General features: G+C 42.6%; 1 protein-coding gene across 8 annotated transcripts in view; it reads right to left on the bottom strand.

Annotated features, from left to right (window-relative positions):
• The window catches only part of FRMPD1 (FERM and PDZ domain containing 1), a 145,398-nt gene that overhangs the window by 23,801 nt on the left and 97,234 nt on the right, over positions 1–24,363 (bottom strand). For 5 of the 8 annotated variants that reach the window (XM_046642710.1, XM_046642704.1, XM_046642720.1 and 2 more), the window contains 5 exons: positions 16,030–16,187; positions 15,132–15,234; positions 12,603–12,648; positions 6,063–6,170; positions 2,658–2,753 (listed from right to left, as the gene is read on the bottom strand). In XM_046642710.1, the coding sequence (XP_046498666.1) occupies positions 2,658–2,753; positions 6,063–6,170; positions 12,603–12,648; positions 15,132–15,234; positions 16,030–16,187 (511 nt within the window). Of the gene's footprint in view, positions 1–2,657; positions 2,754–6,062; positions 6,171–12,602; positions 12,649–15,131; positions 15,266–16,029; positions 16,188–24,363 lie in introns of those variants that run through there. The other 3 variants (XM_046642726.1, XM_046642731.1, XM_046642740.1) reach the window with 3 other exon arrangements.

The raw sequence follows: 24,363 nt of genomic DNA, 5'->3' as shown, positions 1-24,363 counted from the left end.
GCGAAACCTAACACAATTACCATCTGGCTCCTTACAGAAAAAGTTTGCTGACCCCTGATCTAGAGGAACTTATCTAAGCCTTGGACTGGTTCTGTTCTCCCTTGCTCAAGAACATTCAGTTGTTCCCCATGGCCCACCAGCCAAAATCCAAACTCCTCAGCTTGACATTCAAGGCTCTCAAGTATCAGGTGCCAATCAACTTCACCCACTTTATATTCTGCTGCTGCTTCCAATACTCTGCTCACAAGCCCATACAGTTGTCAAACTTTCCCATCGCTGGGTCTTTGTTGGTGCCGTTCCTCATGCCTGGGATGCTGTCTTCACACACTTCTCTTGGCCCATTCCCATCCATCTCTCCACATCTGCCTCATAGGCCACCACTCCCCAGGGCCTTTCCTTGCTGCCTGGCTGGAAGCTCTCTCTCCCCCGAGCTGACACCACACGATTTTCACGTCCTGCATTCACGATCCTGAGCACACTGTGCCTTCACCGTTTCACAGGGAGTTCTCCCAGGGTCTCGCCTCCTCACCCAGCCCCACACCAAGACTCCAGGCTCCCTTTGGGTGTGATCCTGGGTCATTTATTTCTGTATCACCAACAGCTTTGCCGGCACACACACAGTGTCAGTAAACGTTCGCTGGGTCGAATGACATACTATTTTCCTTGATTTAGAGAAAGAGGGTTTTCTAATATAAGAACTTTGCTGCTCTTGGCAGGGGAGCGGGGAGGAGCTGTCACTGATGAACTCAGTGATTTTTTTCCCTTTTTTGCCCATAGGATTTGTTTTTATGCCTTATTCTCTGTCATAAAGAGCTAAAAGATTTGCTTTTAAAAATTTGACTGCTACAGATAAGTAAGATGAACCAGTGTTACACCAGTGAAGTCCTTGCTCATTTCCCCAGCTCCAGCTATCCATCTTGGTTTAATTCCCTGTGGTGTGTGCTTTTATCGTAAATAACCTCAAAGTGTCTTTGGCCACCAAAGGGGGACTCGCTTTAAATAAATCCTCCCTTCCATTCCAGTGCACTTGGATCAAGGATGACAGAAGTAGAACCTTCGTCTAATTCACCTGCAAAACTTCCCTTTTACGCAGCATGGCAGCATGGCAGACGCCAGCACAGGGCTCAGAACAGACCAAGTTTTGAAGCCAGTTATGAGCTAGCAGACCTTGACAGGTTTTGGATCTCTCGGGCCTGTGTTCTCAACTGCAAAGTAGGGTAACACTCATCATGTCACAGGATTACCAGGGGCATTAAATGAGATAGTACCCAAGGTACTGCTCGGAGAGTGCCAGACGTGTGTGAACACGGAACATGTCAGTACCTCTCTGCCCCTCCTCCTGTGGGCTTAGGCTTCCGGGGTCAAAGAGGCCCTCTCCAGCTTCCCCTGAGTCACGCTGAGGTAAGGAGGGGATAGATTATGTGGAGCAGCTCCGGGACCTGCCAAAGGAAGGTGCTGGAGAGGAACGCTGGCTACGTGCATGTATGTGTGCGTGCGTTGTGTGCGTGGATGTGAGTACACAAGTGCATGTGCACAGGTGTGTGTGTGCTTGTGTGTGTGTGTCTTGGCCACTGTCCATTTCCTAGAGCTCACCAGCCACTAGAACCTGCTCTCCCCTGGTACCAGGAGAGCAGGGCCCAGGGTGTAGTCTTCCACAGTGTTCACTGTTTGAGCGACTCCTGCATTTGCTCCTTCCCCAGAGCCTCCCACCAACACTATTCACTCCCGCATTCAGAAACTGCAGCGCCATCCCTTACTGTCACCGGATAAAATCCAAACCTTGTTGCCTGTCATCTGATGGTCTCCCCAGCCAGCCTGTGCCGTCTCCTGCTCCTCCCACAAGAAAGTGGCCGGGGCTCCAGTCCACTGACAGTTCACTATTTCCTGGGCAGTGCCCACCTCCTGGCTCTGCATGAGGTCTTGTGACTCCCTCAGCTGATGTGCACCTCCAACCCCCCACAGCGCCGTCCCCACCCAGCCTGGTCGAATTCTTAGTTGCCCTTCAAAACTCAGCTCAGGTCCAGCTTCTTCCCAAAGCCTCTCTGAGGTCCCAACAGGACAGACAGATGTTGCTCTTCCCCTCACAGGCAGAGCACTTCCTTGTCCCTCTCTTCACAGCCTTACTGCATTCTGCCCTGGACTGTTGGGAGCTCCTTGAATGCCCATCCCCTGAACTAGACTGCAAGCTCCAGGAAGACAGGGAGCACCCTTTACCTAGCTCTATGCATCCCCACCCCTGGAGCATCTCGTATGGGGGAACCAGTTAAACAGAAGTTGAACTGACTTTAACCCAGAACAGAAGATGCAGGGGCCTGGGCCTGCCCTGACACCATGCCTGGGATTTTCACTGTTCTAATCTTTGGAGTCACATACATAGGGAAGCCCGGTGGTTAAGGGTGATGGCTTACGAGTTGTACTAAGACCTTGGGTACTACATCCCTCTGAGCCCTGGTTTCCTTCCCTGCAAGATGGTGATAAAGATACCACTTTGCTTGGTGGTTGTGCAACTAAATGCGATAACACAGTGCTTGGCGTATTGCAGGTGCTCAGACCATGGTGGCTGTGAGACCACCAAAGCAGCTGTAGGGCAAGATGCCTGGGGTCCTGGGCACCAGCAAATTCTCCCTGGGAAAGAGATTCAAGTTTACTCTCAATACCTTCACCGTTGTGTTTGCCTCGAACTTGAAAGCTTTGGTCTGTCCATTCTCCAAGTACAGCTTGAGCACGTTGGGCATACACAGAAGAGAATTACCCTGGAAAACACAAGAGTGGTGTTGAAACTGGCCCTCCCTGTCCCTGGGTGTGACAAATCCTCAGTGTCCCTGGCCCTGCTTGGTGTGGGAGCAGGATCCTCCCTAACCTCCCTGGCACTGGGAGATTTCTCTGATGGACGAGGCATGCCACACAGAGACAGGCACGCTTTGTTCAAGGGACAGCCACTAGACAGTGGAGAAGAGCAAGCCCTGCTATGAGCATACTGAGCACTCACGACCATCAGCTGACACTTCGCTGCTGGTTGCCACCCTTATGGGATGCAATTTGGCAAGTCAGGTGACAAGCATGCACATTGTCCCAAATGGGCCTGACATCCTCAGACCGTGCCTTGTGGCGTTGGGGTGGAATGCAGGGGAGAAGCTTCCGAAGGCCCCTCTGTCCATTTTACTGTTACATTCCTATAGGGAAGCACCACCAAAGGCAGAGGGCTGCTCTCCACTCCACTCATCCCAACCACCGCCCCACACGTGCGCGATCTCCTAGGGGACACTGCCACTGTTGGAGGACTTTTTGGGGAAGGAGGCACAGGACTGGTCTGTGTTTGGTGACTCCATGCCAGCCCAAATTCCTGGGGAGGAGTAGGTCAGGAGAACGATTCCCTTTGGGTTTGGGAATCCCCCCAGGGCCAGCTCTCATAAAAAGTGACATCTGAGTATTTAGCTGCAAATAAAGAGGGCCCTTGAGCGGGTGTCCTCCAGACCCAGTGAGAGGCTCTTGAGTTCCCCAGATTTGAGCTAGAACTGCTCCCAGCACTAATCTCTGCGAAGAGTTTGGGTACAAGCCCACCTAGGGAAAGAAGCTTATTTTTTTCCCCAAAACTTGACAGCCTTTTTCAAATGAGAATCTTGCATCTTCTAAATATCAGAGCAATTGTATCTTTCAAGCAAGATTCACACTCATCACTCTCTATAACTTTTTTTTAAAACTGCTGTATCTTTATAGAGGAAAAAGGAGTATGTTCGTATCCCAGTGCCATTTCACCTTCAAGCAGGGGTGAGGGATTTCAAACTGCTCACTTTGCTGTCACCTCACTTCTCTGGTTTCAGGTGTTTAGAAATCTTAATCTTTGGATTTCCCAAGTGTGAAATTTTTTCCGTAGTCCTTTATTATTTGTGATTAACAAAAAATACATCCATAACAACGTCACATAACTACCACCATTTGCTTTTCTCCAAGGCTCTTCCAATTTTTATCTACACCTGTGAATAGTTTTCAGAGAGCTGCAATGAGAGAACATACACTATTCTATACTCAGCTTTTACCCAACACATATCTCATATACACTTTTTCATGTGGGTTTAATGTTTATAATTTTAATGGACTTATAATATTCCATTGAGTTGAAATACAGGAATTGATTTAACCATTCCTAGACATTTAGCATTTTTCCAATTTTTGTTGCTATTTTAAATATTAGTTCTACAGATATCTTTAAATATGTGGATTTTTGCATGTAAGTTATTTCATAGACTAAATTAATAGGAATGTGATCCTTGGGCCACTTTTTACGGCATTCATTAAGTTTTGTTCTTTTCCACCCCCCAAAATTAAACCAATTGACAAAGCCACCAATTAGTACATGAGTGCAGCTGCTGTCTCAGCAGCAAGAGCTTACATTTTTTCTTTAGTCTTATTTACTTACTTATTTACAAATACTAAGTTTGAAGCTTATTTACTAAGTACAGTGTCCCTTCTTAATGTTTTCTTTTGCATTTCTTTAACCGTTAGCAAAGTTAAGCATGTTTCAAATGTTGGTTTACCATTTCAGATTCTTCTAGGGTCTTATTATGTTTCAAGAGGGAAAGTTTAACAACCAATTTTATCATTTTTTAAACACTTGAAAGGATGAAGGTCGGTCATGAGGCACTCTCCCTGGTTTTGCTGTCTCTGCCTCACGTGGCTGGTCCGCAGACCTGCTGTCCTGACCTGCAGTTTCCCCAGAGAACCCTGTTCCTCTAACTCCCCACCTCCACCAACACTCTCAACTAGTTTTTGTAGCTCATCTTACTGGTCTTCTCAGCATAGACACTAGAAAATGGAAGCGAGGGTGGGTCATGGCCATTTTAACACAGGGTCCAGTGATCTGGCTCACATCGCAGAGCCCTCATTCTCTACTTGTGCTATTAGCTGAGTCTAGCCTCTACTTCTCATTCCGGTGTACTACTCTTAAAAACACATGTTGAGCCTAAATTTGATTTGCTAAAGAGGTTCAATCCGTTTTTACAAACATGAGCACAGAGAGACTCCAATCTCGCCGGCTACAGCTCTCAGTGCGCTGGGTCCCCGCCGGCCTCGGCCTGAACAGACCCATCTTTCACTCTCGGGTCTAACTGAAGCTGTGGTCTGTTAAGTAGCAGGACAAACAGAAAATAAGGGCTCTGCAGAGGTAAACCAGATCCCCTGGACCCTTTGTTAAATGGGCATGACTCCCCATTCACTGGTCTCTAAGACGGTAGGAAGACCAGATAAGGACAAGCTCTCAGTTGAAAGTTTCAAAATCTAAAATCTAAAATTGATGGCTGAACTCAGAATGGCATAGTTACAGATGACTGCGGGAGAGGGGAGAATGAGTAAATTATGAACAAATGAGCCTTTTATCCAACAGTCCACATTAAAACATCGAATTCTAGCCAACATTTTCCCTTTATAAATTTATCTTCTGAACCCCCAAACCTGGGTATGCTCCTATCAAAAAAGACTAGACAGTATGTCATAGCGGAAAACAAAAGAACTGAAGTCACACAGATCTGTGCTCAGGCATTATCTTGCTGTGTGATCTCAGAGGTTAATTCTCCTAACCTCTCTGAGCCTCTGCTTCATCTTTTGTTAAAATACCTCTCTTGCAGGGTGTTGTGATGACTAAGGATTATTTACCCAAAAAGTTTAGGTTCATGTAATAGAGCTTCAATGGCTCTTAAAGAAAAAAAAAGCAGTCCCTGTCACTACCATCACTACTATCAATATATCACCTTCAGAGGGAATACTAAGTTTGAAGCTTCAAAATGAGAAATTCACAACCGCAATCTGTTGAAGTCTCACGGGCAGGAAAATGGAGTCCCAGAAGAACAGAGAGCTGCACCCTGTGCTTCTCTCCCCAGCCCCAGTGGTTCTCCCTGGCTTTGGTTTGCAGGCGCCTTACTGAGGGTACACAGAGCCTTTAGCAAATCTACTGCAGCCCCTCTGCGTCCTCTCTATGCGGTGCATTCCAGAGTCTCAGGGAGTCATGTGCCAGCAGGCAGCTCTTGAGCTTCGTGAAGAGTAATTTCAATCCCTGACTAGTGACACACCTGGCTGTGCCCGCTGACAAGCACTTCCTCAGCAAAGTGCACCTTCACAGGGTTGGTCTTCAGCCTGGCTCTCTTCTCCTCAGTCAGGAAGGATGACTTGGGGACTCCCTGAAAAACAATAACATGACACATTTTATAACAAGAATTTGATAAGAGCCATATACATCTTCTCCTTTCCTAAAAATAAGAGCAAACATCTGACAGCTGTTGAGGATTCAATTAAAACTCACAGAGAAGGACAACATCTCATTAAAGATCTCTTTCCACAAAATCTAGGGGTCCCAACCCAGACAATGTTCTTATGTGTCTGAGAAGAGCCAAAGATTCAATATGGTGGCAAAATGGATGTGATTTGATGAACACGAAGAGAACCGGCCTGTGAACAAAGAGACCCGAATTCTAACCCAAGTTCTGCTACTCAACTGTTGTGAGAACTACCTCAAACATGAATTCTTATGGAAGAAAACCAGTTTTGTGTGTGTGTCTGTTTGTAAAACAACACAAAATAACTGTGTGACTTTGGCCAAGTCATTGCCCCTCTTTGGCCTTAAGTCTTCCCATGTGCACAACATGGGAGTTGGACCGGAATGCTTCCAGCGCTCCCTGAAGCTCTGACCCCCGTGATTTATTCGTGGCCCTTCTTTGCTCTTCTCATCTTTTGGGTGGTACCCTTTTTCCCCAGAGGCAAAAACAGTCATCACAGATTGTTATGAGTAATTAGTAAAGGCCTTGGCCTACACTGTATCAGGCTAAATTATGACACAATAACAGCAACTTGCGTGATCTAGACCAACAGGATGTGATCTTCCTGGATGAAATCCTGATGTGCTTTTTCCCAGCCCAGCATCCTATGTTTCTTGGTTTGGACAGTCTTTAGGCAAGCCTCTAGAATGTTTACATGTATAACAGTCCCAAGAGGGAGCTTCTGGGCCATGTTCTGCGTAGCTGAGGGAAGAGATATGTCACAGTAGTCAGGGAAGCTGCTGGAAACAATGCTCAGAGACTCAGATATCAACAAACCAATGCCATAGAGTACATGAAGTGAACAAGTGACCCTGTCATTTTAATGCAAGAAGATAAATGTGATCTTATAGGTAACCAGAACCTTTGTGTGACAGGATTCATGACTGATTCAATATCTCACATATACAGTTTGCTTTTAAAAAAACAAAATATTTAGTAGAAGGAGAGAGGAAAACAGCAATGTTCCCAGAGAAGTGATAACCTGTGTGGTAATCCCTCAACTGAGAAATTAATCTCAATTTGCTTTCTTCTTCAAGCAAAATTGTTTTCCAACCAGAAGAGATAGAAAGAATAAGTGAAGGAGAAAGTTACAAGCCAGAATTAGTGATGAGACTATCAGACTGCTTTGAATAAGTTCAAGATTCTTTAGCAGTGAACTAGGAGGCTGATGGGCCTATTATATGTAAAGGTTGGCATTAACCACAGAACAGAGAATGGAAGAAATATTAGGAGACTAAAGATAGTTAAGTATCAAGTTTCCCAGAAAATGAATATGGAAGATTTCAGGAAAACACATATTGGTAAGCTTGTCATTAATTCTTGGCAAAATCCAAGACAAGAAATGGTCAGCGAACTTTTAGACATTGATCACTGATAACCAATATGGAGTTACCAAGAACAAGTCAGAGCAAACCAAGTTCACTTTTCTTTTGAAGATAGGATTCCAGATTGGTAGGCCAGGGTCCTGCGGACATAGTAGTATTCCTTCATTCTTGTAAAGTATTTGATAAAGTCTCCTATAATCCTCCTGTGGAGAAGGCCAGAGGCAGAGCCATTAGGTGGATTCAAAACTAGTCAGCCATACTCAAAATTGTCCTGATTTCTAACCAAGCAACTCAGGCTCCCTTCCGCTCAGTCCCCATCAGTGATGTTTAGCAAAGCCTTGGATGAAGTCAGAGAAAGTAGACTTACCAAACCTGTGAATGACATGGAGCTATAACATGTCATCAGACCTCAGGCAGCAGAAATGTTGGAGGAAAGAGAAAGGAATGGGGAATCTAAAACAGGGGTACAGAAAACTTGAGGACCGGGGCAGCCATGGGTCAGAGGCCAGGAAATCACTAAGAACAAACATGAGGGTGTAGAGCGGCAGGGCCGTAGAGCTGAAGTGAGGGGTCAAAGCAACAGGTACAACCACTAGCACCCTAAAGACTCAAAGAACGAGAAATCAGGGGCAGAACAGAGGAGAGATACAGAGAGAACAGGAATGCGCGGAAGTAACCACTATCGTCTCTCACCCTAGGGAGAGCGATTCTGGAAGAGTTAGGCCCAGAGCTAAATCAGGCTAAAGAACATCAACAGGCTGGGTGATGGAGGTAGTGGGGGGACTTGGGAAGAGGTGGTTCCCTGAAAGGAAAGAAGAATGACTACAGCTGATGACTATGCAGATATGCCTTTCAGCCCACAATTCCCTGACTATAAAATCTCAGCAAGCCAGAACGCTGGGCCAAAGCAACGTGATTTGACAGGAATTAATGTGAAGCATGGCACTGAGGATAAAAAAAAAAAATCAACTGCAGAAGCATGGCATGGGGGGGGGGGGGCTAGCGTGGCAACTATTCATTTGAAAACCAGCTCACTTTTTAGTCAACCTCAAGTTTCACCCAAGCCAAAAGCGTGGTTGGGCCTGCTAAAATGTCAACCAGTCTTGGGCTTCACTAGCGTTCTCGGTGCATGTTGCAAGTGCACCCTCCACACCCTGTGGGACTCACACTGGTTGACCACAGGTGGAACTGCATTCCTGTCCGGGTGCCACCATTTGGGAGGGTCACCGTGAAACTGGAATCTGTCCAGAAAGCTATCAGAGAAGTGAGAATTCAGAGAAACACATCTTAGGATAAAGAGTTGATGGAACAGCGTTTAGCCTGGAGAGAAGGCCACACTTCCAAATCTTTGAAGAGCTATTTCACACAAGGGAGATTTGTTCTGCACTACGACTAGGCAGTGGGGGTTACAGAGAAGAAGGGCCTCTCTTACATCTGGAACCCTTGAAACCAGCTGCTTTGAGAAAGAATACGCTCTCTGTCATGGGAACGCCCAATGCACAGGCCCCACCGTGGCCCCTACACTTTTACACCTGAATGTCAGCTCTGCTACCTGTGTACTTTGGCATCTAAAACATATTGTAAACCACTCAGTTGGGCTATCTAATATGAAAAAGAAACAATGTAGAGGATAAGAGCTACCCCTTATTCTAGGACGTCTAAGCTCTCCCTGCGTTCTAAATTAATTCATCAGAGAGTGGCAGACCTGAGCTGATAAAAATGATCTCTGTGCATGTTTTTACTGAATTAAGACTTAATGCTTAAAAGCCCACTGAAAGGGACAAGTTGGAAAACATTTCTATATCTTTGCAATCGCCCATCCCCCCTGCCCTAGATTAGCCAATGCCATTTTATGAAGAAAGCAGGGTTAAGGAGGTAAAATTGCATAAAGCTAATGAGCGTGGGTACCAGAGTCTAACTACCTGGAAAACAACCCAGCTCCGCCTATTTTTGCATGTGAGACCACGGGCGAGTGAGGCCACAGGGTCCTCACCTGTAAAAGGAGGATAATGAAGGTATCTACCTTGCAGGATTTTCTTTCAGTGAAAATTAAATAAGACATTAAATATAAGTATTAATATTATAAGAAATATATCATAAATAATTAATATAAATACAGACTGACACAATTAAATCAAAACATACTTCTTTACTATAAAATTCTACGTCCTAGAGAAGCAGCAATTAATATTTCAACTTTGGATTTTATAATTCCTAGTCCATTTCAAGTCACTTAAGAACTCTAAGAATCCACTGACAAAGACGAGCACCCTTGCTGAAGCCAGACACATAGGATCATTTGTCTTATGATCACATGACTTCTGGTGAGAGGCCCAAGTCAGCCAGATGATATTCAGAGCATCTCTCCAAGGCACTGGGGCCATCAGCTGGGCTAACGCTGGTTTTCTCTGCAGGATCCAGAGCACGGCATTCACATTCTCCTCTTCCTGGGAACCTCATGGGAATCTCAGGAGCGGTACTGGAACATGTTCATTTTCCTCTCCCTACACTGTTCCGTTTTTGAAGGATGCAGCTATATGCTGTTTCCCTCTCTCCTTACTTAACAAGTGCTGTCTTTTGCTTTCATTTCTTGGAAATAGAGTAGGAATAAAACCACCTAGTTAAGATAAAGAAGTTCTCCACTGAGACGATAATCAGCTAAATAAAAAGAATCTCTTAACACCTGCATGTGTATTGATAGTGATTAGCTGTCAGTATACTATTTTTTATTTATTAGTTTTACATTAGTTCATAGACAAAGTCCACTTAGAATAGACGAATCTCCATTTATTTGTGCATAAAACACTTGGTCTGTCATATTTATGGCAAACTTCTTAATCCTATTTTGGTGGTTTTTTTCCTATTCTATTTCCACGAAATAAAAACAAAAGATAACACTTGTCAAATTAGGAGAGATAACAACTTCTTTGCTTCTTAATGTTATAGAGTTTTTGGACCACAGAGATTTTATTTTTCCACATAATCAAACAGCTGGTCATTCCACTGTGCTCCCTCCCACTCCTTCTAGGCCTAGGAGCTCTTTCTGCAACCTATGGCCAGAGACACCCCATCCATATTATCTACATTTTTATCGGTTTTTTATATATAATTTTTTAACATCAAATAGTGTGAGATGAAACTTCATTCTTTCCAAATACTTAAAGAAATGTCCCAGTACAATTTCTTGAATAATCATCTTTTCTCCCTCTGAATTGAGATGCCATATTTATCACATACTAAATTCTTATACTAATATCTATTCTTAGACTTTCCACTTGATTACATTGATATGGCCAACATTTCATCAATATCCTACTGTTTTAATTATTGCAGCTTTATTAGTATTAAAATTTGGCACATCAAGGCTGTCCTTGTTATTTTTTTTAAAAAGATTTTCTTGATAAGTCTAATCTTGAAATACTTTATCAAAATCCAAATAAAAGTCCCATAGGGAGTTTAAATTTACATTAAGCATATACATTAATACAAGAATAACTAATGGATTAATAGTTTCCCAACCAAGGAACATGGTATGTATCTCCTTTTACATTAAGAAAAATTTTTTACATCCTTCAGTAATATTCCAGCTTCCTTCACATGGAGCATACACTTTTCTTTTCCATAAGGTTTTCCTATTTTCTTTTTTTCCCCTTAAACTACTAGCTTTTGGATATATTTATCAACTTTACAATTTTTTCTGTTTTCCAAAGCATCATTTAGATTTTAATTTTTATTATTTTCTTTATTCTGTTTTATGTTTGTTTTAGTAGTCTTTTCTTCCAATTTTTTGCACTGAATATTTCTCTGACCTATTCCCTTATTAAATAATAAAATCACTTAAGGCTACGAATTTTACTCTTGAGTAGAGCTTCAGCTTCACATAATAAGATTTAAGAAGTAGTTCTAATTTTTAAAATTATTTTATATTATTTAATATTTATGTTAACAAATATTTATGTTTATATATTATTTTTATATAAATATTTATATATTATTAAATCATATTTATATTATATATTAAATTATTTTATATTATTTATTTTAATATTTACATTAGTATTAGTTTCTAATGGTAGTTTGCTTTTCTAGTTGACTCTTTCTTTACTTAGGAGATTGCATTTTTATTTCCAAATGGCTGGATAGTTGTAATTAAGCTTTTGATACTTATCAATTTCTATTTTTATAATATTCTGGAAAAGAGACCTATACAGTTGCGTATTTGGGGTATTTATCGAGTTTTCTTGGTAGCCTGGCATGTGGTCAATTAGATTAGATTGTGAAGTGCATTATTAAAATTCTCTATGCCTCTATTATTGTCTTTTTGTGGCCAAGGCTAAGAGGTACGTATTCAAGTCTCTCAAAATGAGAATTTCCTGTCCACGTTTCCTCCTTTGTAGTCCTCTCTTATAACTTGATTGCATACTTTTCCCCGTATCACCTATGCAGGGCTCCTTGGCCTGTGGTTTAGGAGTGCCATTTCCTCCCTGTGCTCATCTATGCCACATTGTGCCTTGTGGTGAACCTCAGAGTAGATAAAACACTTTCACATCCAACACCTCGTTGGGTCCTCATAACAACCCATTAGATAGACAAGACCATCATTGTCATCATCACTGTCTTACAAAAGTCAAAGCTGAAACTAAATGACTTGCCCAAAGTCATACCATTCAAACCTGTCTTGACACTCTTACTTTGGCGCCCTTTTTATCGTCCCACTCTGCATAATCATAGGTCTGTCTCCTTGGCTGGACCATGAGTTCCTGAAGCCTGGACCCATATCTGTTTCCTCTACAACAATAGCACATAGGCAGTCTTCAGGCAACGTTGACCGACTGGCCACCCACTGCCTGGCAGCTGTCTCCTCTGCCCTTTGCCTTTCCTGGTTGTTCTCTGAGGCATATCCCACTGAGGGTACAGGGTCTTGGAGCCAAGAAAGGTGAAACTAACACATAGGACATAGAAAGAGATTTACCGACGTGCAGCGAACAACTGTGATTGAAAGAGAATCTCCAGCTTCCCTGAAAGAAAAGAATAAAGACAAAAACATTTTGTCATTCTGGTTGATACACGTGTGTCAGGGTCAAAAAGACTGGCAGGATTACAAAGCAGCCTCTTTCCCCTCAGCTTCTTTGGCTCAGCAAAACTGAGAAGGACGTTGAAGAGAGCAGTGATCTGCAAGGGAACTTCAGCTGTCCCCGAGTGCTGCTTCTACCTTGAGCAATCTTCAGATAACTGCCTCTACCGTCTAGTCTATACCAACAACCACTAAATTAAGTCACTTAGCCTTAATTTAATCTATATGACGGAGAACTCATCTAGTTGCTATGGCCACTAGCTAGGTTTATGTCCAAAAAAATTTTTTATAGAGAAAACATGGCCGTAACACAACTCAGGTGGCTATTTCAGAAAAGTTAGACTAAACATTTCACTAAACAGAATGAACGAATGTGGATGACATTTATCAGATAAAAGCCAACCAGTTCACGGTGTTTGGGCACAGACAGTCAGTGTAACGAGCCCACTCATATAATCAAGATACTAGACATTTTTGTCTTGGATTATCTGTTAGACTCCAAAAGTGATCAAATCATCCAGATACTGCCAAGCCTCCACTTTGTATTGGCAGACAGTCAATACAACGAAAAATCAATTCATGTTTTCCATTTTCTTTGCCATAGGGAAAGAGTTTGCAAAATAATTTCATTTGACTTCTTGCAATATGAACATTTAAGCCAATTGCTGCTGTTACGTGACTTCCTCAAGTGGATAAACTCAGCCAAGGTTTCTAAGTGTCTGGGGATTGCCTCCGTTCCATTTTATATAATAACAGGCATTTTCCAAGATAATTTACAGCAAACCAAGGTCCAAGTACTCTCAAAAGGACATTTTGGCCTCACAGATATTTGGAGGAATTAAAGAGGTTTTGTTGTTGTGCCATTTTTATTTTGCTTGTTTTTTTCCATTTATAAGTAAAAAATGACACTGGGAACTAAGGTATAAAATAAGCACTTCTGGGATTCCCACATGTGGCCTATGGCAGAGAGCAAAGGTGCATGGCACACATCAAGCCACATGCCTGCTCAGAAGGATTAGATGGCTCACCCTTCCAGGAGGGGAAGACCACCTGAGCTTGCTGTGTCAGCCTTCTAGCCTCTCCATCATCTGGGCTTCACTTCCCAGAACTTTTCTCCAGGCATCTGGTACCTTAGGCAAAATGAACTGCAGTGTCCCCTGTGCCCCACCCAGCGCTCCTGCTTGTCACTTTGCCTGGATCACTCTCACCTCCATCTTTGAGGCCCAGATGCTACCCAGCATTAAAGGTACAGCTGAAATACTTTTGCACCCTTCTGTTTTGTCAAACTACAACATCCTCCCAAATTGGAGGACTCTCCAGGGTTTACAGATCCTTTTCTCTGCTTCTCCTGATATAGCATCTGCCGTCAATCTCAGTAGGGTGTGCGTGAGTTGCATCTGCACTGACAGCCTGTAAGTGTCTGGGGAGTGGAGTCTAACTGCCCCACAGGCTTCTCCGGCCAGAGTACATACTCAGTGCACAGATTGGGGTTCAATGTTACCTAAACATCCAAATTCTGGTCTACTGCTTTAAATTGTAAATATTTTAGTTTATTAGTCAGAGTTTGATCTAGCCTAGAAGAAACACTGGTAGCATTGAAAATCTAAATTCATTTGCTGGAAGAGATCATCTTTGAGAAATCATCCAATCACTGGGAAAGCAAACTTCACGATTTCCATAACTATACTTCATTGTTTAAATGAAACCACCAAATTCTTTCCTGGCTGCCCTACCCACTCAACTTATTCTCTGGCAACCCTGGAGCTATATTGGCCTTGACTGAAGACATTCTATTTTCCACACTTTCATGGATTCTCTGTAAATCTTAAACTGTGTGTGCGTGTCTCTCTGCAGCGAGACCGTGTGCTTCCCGAGGGCGGAGACTGCATCCTGCCTCTGCTCTGTCTCTTCCTCTGATCCTGTTATTGTCACTTATTACTCAGTGTGCGCTGCCATGATGTGCCCTCAGAAATGAAAACCACCCCAAAACCAGATCAGCCGTTCCCAAAAAGGCACAAACTAACGTACAAACTTGAAGTATCTTCAAGCTGACTTTCATCAATTTCTCATTTCTGTATTTATATTCAAGTCACTAAAACAGTACTGAGTGAAAATTTTAAAAGACAAGGCCTACATGTGCCTGTAAAATGTCCTGTTAGTCCTTTTCACGCCTACCACTGACAGTTCTCCATCTTAAAACCAGGGCCACCAACTGTCAGTGCTGACCATATCCACTCATTCAACTGAGTGCCCACTGTGTCCTGGTCTCAAGGAGACCACAGTCCAGGCAGAAAGTGAGGCGTTTACACAAATCACAATGACACTAGGCAGAAGGTGGGAGGAGCCAGATCAATGAAACTACATAGATGCCAACCAGGCTGTACCTGCAAGAGCATTTAAGAAAAGATATAGAAGACAATTTAGTACCTCAGAATATCGGCTGCTCGTTCATAGGAAAGGTCTTCGGCAAACTCGTCGTTTATCTGGAGGATCTGATCACCGGGGAAAAGTTTGCCATGAGCGGAGCCCCCTGTCAGACAGAAAAGCAGTAACTGGTGCTCCTGCCAGGAGAGCCCAGGCCGGTGTGTCACAGCAGCACACTCGAATGGCAGCCTGACCCAGTCCCCAGGGCACTGGCTCACACACCCCCATCTCTGGCCAGCCTCGGGCTCACGTGGATCTCAGTTTTCCTGCTTAGAAATCATGGCTAATGTACCTCCATCCCTCACCTTCAAGGATGTTAGGAGACTGTCCTGGGAAAGAAGACTAACAGAAACCCCTCAGTCAACGGAGCTGGCCAGAGAATCCACTACGTTCATCTCTAAGGACTCAGGTGTGTGTGTAAATCAAAATTAACACATTAACTAGTCCTAGATCTAACATAAATACGCAGCTGAATTATGAAAACAAACACTCGACATTCCCAGCCTGCTCCTCTTCACCCTGATAAGCCCATATTTCACAAAGACTCAAGTGAAAACAAATCAATAGGGTCCATTACTGTCTGACCGGAAACTCTTCCCCAGCTCGGAGCATCCGGGGCTCAAAGAGGAAGGCCGGCTGATCCAAACACTGTCACTGCCCCTGAGACGGGCCAGGGGCCCCAGAGGGGGCAAAGCCCTGGCTGAGGCCATGGATGTGCACTTGGGGCTCCCTCCCTCCCAGCACCAAAGGAAGGTGCAGAGCCCAAAACAGAATTGGCACACCCTTTCTAACTTCCTGGCGTAGTATTTTCTGCATGTCATAGGACACAGACATGGGAAGAGAACAAGACCCTTTCCCCCCAAAAAGTCAAACTCTTTTCTCATTTCCTGTTAGCCCCTACCTGCTGTGACGGCCACCACTGTGAGGGGAAGGCTCTCGGAAATGTGAAATCCATAGTCCTGGAGGACAGCGTCTTTTTCTATTTTTACTGTGTGTTTCACAGTGGTGAGGGTCTGGGCTGGGATCCCGGGGGGCCCGTCAGCGGCAGCAACTTTAGCCCTGGAAGAGAAGGACTGTGTGAAAGGGAGAGAGAGGGGATGTGGCCACAAACCCGGTCAGCCCCAGGGATCCTGGAGGAGGAAGATGCAGAGCTGAGCAGACCCCAACTTTCCTCTTGACAGAAAGAAAACACAAAGGCCAGTAGATAAGACACCAAATAGAACACAGCACCATGTTCTAAACGAGAAGTCACCAAATGCTGTTGGCACTCAGAGAAGGAGTAGAGCACCTCTGGGAGGTGGGGAGAGGGAATCAGGGAAGCATTGGCTACCTGTAAGAGGAGGTGTTTGAGAGGTCCAGGGTACACCTACACAGCCCAGATCCTGGCACACAGAAGGTATGTGATAACTGCTGCTGAGTGGATGGATGCATGGATGGGTGGGTGTATGTATATCTTGGTGGATGTCTAGATGCGTAGATGGATGGATGGATGGACAGGCAATCAGGCAGGAGGTATTGCTTCAGGAGAGGCACAGAAGAGGAAATATATGGACCATGAACAGGAACAAGGAGTTATTCAGTTTGGATGTCTGATGACGACTAATTTTATAGCTGGATTGTTTCTTTGGTGATTTTTTTTCTCTTTCTTGCTTTATGATGAATTTTGTTTCCCTTTTAACTCTGTAACCATGAGGATGCCAATATGAAATCCCAGATAGCCAGGTCTCCCTCTATATTAATCTTTAAAAACATATGTTCTCTATATGTCTAAAAACTGGTAAACTGAAAGTTGTATTTTTTTATCTCAAAACCACAAAGTGAGTCACAAGCTACTTTTCATCTGTCTGTGGCAAACGACGACTTTCCAAGAGTCAGTGGTTCTTTCTGAGGAAGGTCAAATAGTGATGGGGTGAGGTGTTTATTGTCATTATAAACAACAGAAATGTGGATGAGTAACAGCTCCCTCGGGGCTCTGCAGTAAGATCCATCATTTATTCTCATCCATTTACCAAACACTGTCAGGAACTCTGACCAATGCAACAGGACCTCACTTATCTGAAAATCACCTCTCTGTCCTTTACAATGATCTCACATTTCAACAAGGACCAGGAAATAGGAAAAACTGCTTCATGGAGCCAAAAATGCATGTGATAAGTCCAAGTACAAAGCCTCATGCACCTTATCCATCAAGGAGCCCCTCAGAGCCTGGCTTACAGCCGCTTTAGGCTGTCTGAATAGATGATGATCGACCCACACAGCTTAGGAGAAAAGAGAGGATTTCTTCTAGGCAATCACATGGGTAATACTGACAAGTGTTAGCAGATAGGTCTAATGAGAGGGAAGAAACAGACAACTGTGAAAATTTATACTGAATAAAACCCCTAGCTATTCCTGATTTAAAAAAACTTTAAAGCTATGAAAGAGCCTAAGTATAATAAACAATATACTACACCGAAGGCCAAAAATCAACATTTGTGTTCCTTTAAAAAAGCAACAGAAAGGATACTCTGGACACTATTCCTACTTAATGTAGCAGGAGAAACGCTTGTAACAGTCAACAGAGAAGGAAAACAATAAGAGGAGTAATACATAGGGAATGGAAATGTACTCTCTTGTCTTTTTAACAGATGATGATATACACCTAGAAAACAACGCACAAAGAGAATTGCTAGCACTAAAAAAATGTTTAGTGGAGTTGCAGGATAAAAAACACAAAACCAGCTACAAAAAGCACTCAATAATTCATTAAAAACAGATTAGTTGAATGTGTATGTAGTGCCAGGCATTCTCAATGAGCTGATGCAATAAAGGAAGGCAAGTAATTGGGCAAAAGTTATGCTGCATTCCTGGTTGGGAAGACTAAATATTAAAAAATAAGTTTTAAATAAAAATACAAATTTGTAATATTGATCAAAAACTCTTCCAGATTAAAAAAAACTCTGATAAATTGATGATGGTAACAGTAGCAGCAGCAACAACAATCAGTAAAAATATTGATTGAGCACTATGTGCCAGAGAGTGATCTGAATTTTTTAATTTTTTAATTTTTTTAATTGCAGTAACATTGGATTATACCATTATATAGCTTTCAGATATACATCATAATATATTTCAAATTCTGTGTAGATTACATCATCTTCACCACCCAAAAAGTAATTATAGTCCAGCCCCTCTCACGTGAGCCTAATCACCCCTTTTGCCCTCTCCCCCCATCCCCTATGGTAACCACCAATCCAATCTCTGTTGCCATGTGTTTGTTTGTTGTTGTTTTTATCTTCTACTTATGAGTGGGATCATATGGTATTTGACTTTCTCCTTCTGACTAATTTCACTCAGCATAATACCCTCAAGGTCCATCCATGTTGTCACAAATGGCTGGATTTCATCATTTCTTATGGCTGAGTAGTATTCCATTGTGTATATATACCATGTCTTCTTGAGCCATTCGTCCCTTGATGGGCACCTAGATTGCTTCCAAGACTTGGCTATTGTGAATAATGCTGCGATGAACATACAGGTGCATATATCTTTATGCCTTTGCGTTTTCAAGTTCTTTGGATAAATACCCAGCAGTGGAATAGCCAGATCATATGGTAGACCTATTCTTAATCTTCTGAGGATACCCTATACTAAGTCCGTCTGCTCTAATGTGTCATTTAAGGCCAGCATTTCCTTATTGATCTTCTGTTTGGCTGATCTATCCATCGGTGTTAGTGGAGTGTTAAAGTGCCCTACTACTATTGTGTTTCTGTCTATTTCTCCTTTTATGTCTGTTAATAGTTGCTTTATATATTTAGGTGCTCCTATGTTGGATGTATAGATATTTACAGGTGTTATATTTTCTTGTTGGATTGTTCCCTTTATCATTATGTAGTGCCCGTCTTTGTCTCTTGTCACAGTTTTTGTTTTAAAGTCTATTTTGTCTGATATAAGTATTGCTACCCTTGCTTTCTTTTCTTTACCATTTACATGGAATATCTTTTTCCATCCTTTCACTTTCAGTTTGTGAGTGTCTTTAGGTCTGAAGTGTGTCTCTTGTATGCAGCATATACACGGGTCTTGTTTTCTTATCCGATTGGCCACCCTATGGCATTTGATTGCAGCATTTAGTCCATTGACGTTTAAAGTAGCTATTGATAAATATGTATTTATTGCCATTTTGTTACTTTTTTTTTCCTGGGTGTTTTAGTAGCTCTTCTCTGTTCCTTTCTTTTTCTCTTGTTCTTTTCCCTTGTGGTTTGATGGCTTTCTTTAGTAATATGTTTTCTTTTGTCTTACTTTTTTGCTTACTTATGATAGGTTTCTGATTTGTGATTACCATGAGGATGCTATTTAATATTCTATGTATATAACAGTCTATATCAAGTTGATTGACTCTTTAGCTTGACCTCTTTCTAAAAGCTCTACTTTTTCACTCCCCTCCTCCCACATTTTATGTTTTTGAAATCATATATAGTCTCTTGTTTAGTGTGTGTCTATCCATTACCCTCTTGTCATTGAAATAGGTGATTTTAGTACATTTGTCTTTTAACCTTCATATTATCTTCACAGGTGGTTAATCTGCTACCTTTATTATATTTTCACCTTTACAAGTGATTTTATTGCCTGGGTTTTGGGGTTTGTTTTTTTTTTGATAATTTTTTTTATCTCTATTTGTGATCATCACTTTCCCACTTAAATAAGTCCCTTCAGCATTTCTTGTAGAACTGGTTTCTTGGTGATAAACTCCTTTAATTTTTGCTTGTCTGGGAAGCTCTTTCTCTCTCCTTCCATTCTGAACGACAACCTTGAGGGATAGAGAATTCTTGGCTGTAGGTTTTTTTCTTTTAGCATTTTAAATATGTCATGCCATTCTCTTCTCACCTGTAGGGTCTTGGCTGAGAAGTCCACCAATAGCCTTATGGGCTTTCCTTTGTATGTTACTTGCGGCCTTTCTCTTGCTGCTTTTAAGATTCTCTCTTTACCTTTAATTTTGGATATTTTAATTATAATATGTCTTGGTGTGGGCCTCTTTGGGCTTATCTTGTTTGGAGCTCTCTGTGCTTCCTGTACTTGGATGTCTGTTTCCTTCCTCAGGTTAGGAAAATTTTCATCTATTATTTCTCCAAATAAATTTTCTGCCCCTTTGTCTCTCTCTTCTCCTTCTGGGACACTTATAATCTGAACGTTAGTGTGCTTGATATTGTCCCAGAGTTCCCTTAGACTGTTCTCATTCTAATTCTTTTTTTCTTTTTTCTGTTCAGCTTGGGTGATTTCCTCTAGTCTTTTGTCTAGCTCACTGATCCATTCTTCTGCATCCTCTGCTCTGCTATGGAGTCCCTCTAGTGAATTTTTCATTTCCAGTATTGTATTCTTCATTTCTGATTGGTTTTTTATATTTTTCAGTTCTTTGCTGATGAGCTCACTGTGTTCATCCAGTCTTCTCTCAATATCTGTGAGCATCCTTATGATATTTTGTTTGAACTCTTTGTCAAGTAGGTCACTTATTTCTGTTTCATTTAGTCCTTTTTCTGGGTTTTTGTCCTGTTCCCTTGCTTGGAAGGTATTCCTTTGTCTCCTCATTACGCCTCTTTCTCTGTGCTTATTTCTATGTATTAGGTGAGTCAGCTATGTCTCCTGATTTTGGAGATGTATGAGATGCCTTAGGAGGCACAGCAGTGTGCTTCCCTCTCGTCAACAGTCCAAATGATCCAGGAGTGACCCCTTTGTGGGCTACTTGTGTCTTTCTGCTGTAGCAGGGTTGCTCTTACTGCAGGTACTCAGGGAGTATAATCTTTCCTTCCCTGGTCAGCTGTTTGTAAATCCAGTTTGGGGAGCCTCAGCACCATCAGCTACAAAGTCTATCAGCACACTCCTGTTGCAGTTTTCCCATTAATTGGGTTGGTACCCAGTGTAGCTGGTTGCCAGGCTCAGGGGCTTACAGTTGCGATAGGCCTCAGGCCTATAAGGCTGTTGTCAGTTCTCTTAGGAGTGCAGCTCAGTGGGGCTGGCACTAGGCATGGGAGCACTCAATTGTTTCAGGCTTTGGAAGGTGGGGCTGATCCTTTTTATGGCTATTTGTGAAGCACAGGCCTTCTGCACTGATAAGCCTCACCCCCCACAGGACCACACACACCGTCAACACAGTCCTGGTCCATGCACACCTCTCAACCCGCTGGAGCATATCCCAACGCTGCACTGCAGAGGCCCCCATCTCTCCACCAATGTCCCCCACAGTTCACCTGGTCCTCACACAGGCCCTGCCCCAAAGAGGCAGACACACCCACCTGCCTGTAGAGGATCAATGCACCCAGTCAATGCAGGCCGAAAAGTAGCCTGAGGGCTTACTGTTGGGTGGGGCCAGGCCCTAGGGTGGGCTGCCTGCCCTGGCTGAACTGGATTAAATCTGTGCTCTAGGGGGTGTGGCAGACCCCTGGGCTAACAGGCCAAGGGAAGAACCTCAATGGCGCCCACCGGGGTCTGTGTCAGCAGGCCTGGACCAGCTCAGAACAATGGCCTCCACCAATGTCTCAGTCTCCGGAGAGGTCCCTCCTCTCACCAAGATGCCCCCAGAGCCCACCAGGTGAGTCTCTTTTCACCAAAGGACTGTCAGCCTTCTCTCTGGTGATTTTAGGTTGCTGCAATGAGTGAGTTTGTGCGTGGGCCCTTTAAGACCCAGGTCTTTTCGGCTTTCGGTGGATAGCTTTTCTGGGGGTGTCCTCGCTGCAGTCAATAGCCAGGGAAGCCAGAGAGGAAGACCCCTGTTTCAGTTGGCCTAAGTCTGAAGGATGCTTACCACAATATCGCCCCTGCTCCAGACCTCACTCCTCTAGGGAGGGCTGCGTACCTTAGGGTGGCTCCCGCCTGGCCAGCTGAGAAGCTCCACTGCTCCCAAAGGTGGCTTTTTGCCTCTCCTGCCGGAGTTACTGCCTCTTCCGCCTTAGGACTGTCCCTTGTTGTGGGGGTTCTTTTTATCCAGTTTTCAGTCTTCTATCCAGGGTAATTTTTCCAAAATAGTTGTAACCTGGTTGTGTTCGTGGGAGGAGGTGAGTTCAGAGTCTGCTTACACCAGCGTCTTGACGAGATCTCCTTGACTTATTTTTATTGCTCACTCACTTCACCCTCACAACAAACTTGTGAGGTGGGTATGATTATAATCCCTATTTTATAGATAAGGAGACTGAATCTTGCTTTGAGAGACTTGAACGTGACTAAGCTGAGGAGAGGGTTTCAAACTGGGTCTACTTTCTTTAAAGTAAGTTTTCTAATAGCCACATGAAAAAAGGAAAAAAAAACGGGAAGTTAATTCTTATAATATATTTTTATTTAACCCAATATATCCAAAATACTATCATTTCAACATGTAATCAATATTAAAAAGTTATTGATGAGATATTTCACACTTTTTTTCATATTAGGTCTTCAAAATCCATGTATATTTCACACTTACAGAGCATATCAATTAAGACACTATGTTTTCACCACAAATACTCAAATTTCATAAAATTTAGTTAAAAAGTAAACTTTCATGTCAAAGTTGTCCCAGACATACTTAAAACTTTAAAACTCTAATTAATAGACGTTAGAATAAATACCTAAAAATGTACCTTTATGTCAATTTGTCAAATTTTATACAGTTATATAAAATATTTGAGATGTGGCTATATTTTATACATGACGTTTAATATAATGTAGAGTGGGCCTCCAGAATATGAGAAAACTTGAGGCCTAGAAGTCTTAAAAGAGCCATGTTTGAGCCTGGATGATTTGACATGGGAGCCTGAGCTCTTAAACACTAAAGACGGCTGCAAGAACAAGGATCAAGGGGCCAAGCAAGCACACACACGCACGTGCACACACTCGTGCTCTCTTTCTCTTCTATGGACCATAATCTTCATCTGCTCCTGTCAGAGAGGCAACAGTCAGAACTGCTTGGAGTCATCTTCACCAATGAACTGAATAAAAATTCTAGAAAATCTTTTCAGATATTAGTTGGCTAGCCAGAAATAATTCAACACGGTGACAAAATCACCACACTGTGGTACTGAACACCATACAAAGTATTAAATTTCAAAAAGGTCAAAAGAGAGAATTACAAAACTAGAAAGAAATATGTCTCCTTTACGCCAGCTCTGCAGAGCAGCCACCTTTCTAAGGAGCGGAGGGGTAGAGAATGGCATCCGAGACGAGACGGATGGCTTGAATGGGCAATTTCAATGACATACATAAATATTAATAAATAAATAAAACTTGCATATCAGGATAGGAAAACTTAAGGAGAAATTTAAGTGATAAAAGCTTATAACTACTTCTTCATATACATAAAAATTAACTCAAAATGGATCATAGGCCTAAATGTAAGAGCTAAAACTATACAACTCTTAGGAAAAAATATAGGAGTACATCTTTGTGACCTTGGTGTCATTTTAGATATGACACCAAAAGCCCAAGTGACAAATGAAAACATAGATCAATTGAACTTCATCAAAATTACAACTTTTGTGCTCCAAAGGCACCGTTGCAAAAGTGAAAAGACAATCTGCAGAAGGGGAGAAAATATTTGTAAATCATAAACCTGAATATACAAAGAATTCTTATAACACAGACAAAAAAAACAAATAACCCAATTAAAAAGGGGGCAAAGGATCTGCATAGGCATTTATCCAGAGAAGATATACAAACAGCCAATAAGCACATGAAAAGATGCTTAGCCCTTTAGGAAATGCAAATCAAAACCACAATGCGATGCCACTTCATATCCACTAGGATGACTATAATCAAAAAGACAAGTCAAGCGTTGGCAAAGATGTGGAGAAAATGGAACCCTCATACCATCTGGCAGTTCCTCAAAAGACTAAACATTAAATACCACGTGACCCAGAAATTCCGCTCCTGGGTACATCCCCAAGAGAAATGAAAACAGAAGTCCACACAAAACTTGCACACTAATGTTCACAGCGATATAATTCACAATAAGCCCAAAGCAGAAAGAAGCCAAATGTACAACTGATGAAATGACAAAGAAAATATTCCGTAGCAGATTGTTATTCAGCAATAAAAAGGAATGAAATACCGATGCATGCCATAACACGGATGCACCTTGAACAAGCTACGCTAAGTGCAAGAAGCCAGCCATGAAAGACAGATATTGCATGATTCCATCTATGTGAAACATCCAGAATGGCAAATCTAGAGAGACGGAAAGTAGATGAGTGGTTCCTGGGGCTGGAGGCAGGAGTGTTTTGGGGGGAACTGG

Source organism: Equus quagga, chromosome 1, assembly GCF_021613505.1.
Source record: "Equus quagga isolate Etosha38 chromosome 1, UCLA_HA_Equagga_1.0, whole genome shotgun sequence".
Taxonomy (NCBI): domain Eukaryota; kingdom Metazoa; phylum Chordata; class Mammalia; order Perissodactyla; family Equidae; genus Equus; species Equus quagga.
This window is presented reverse-complemented; position numbering and strand designations above follow the sequence as displayed.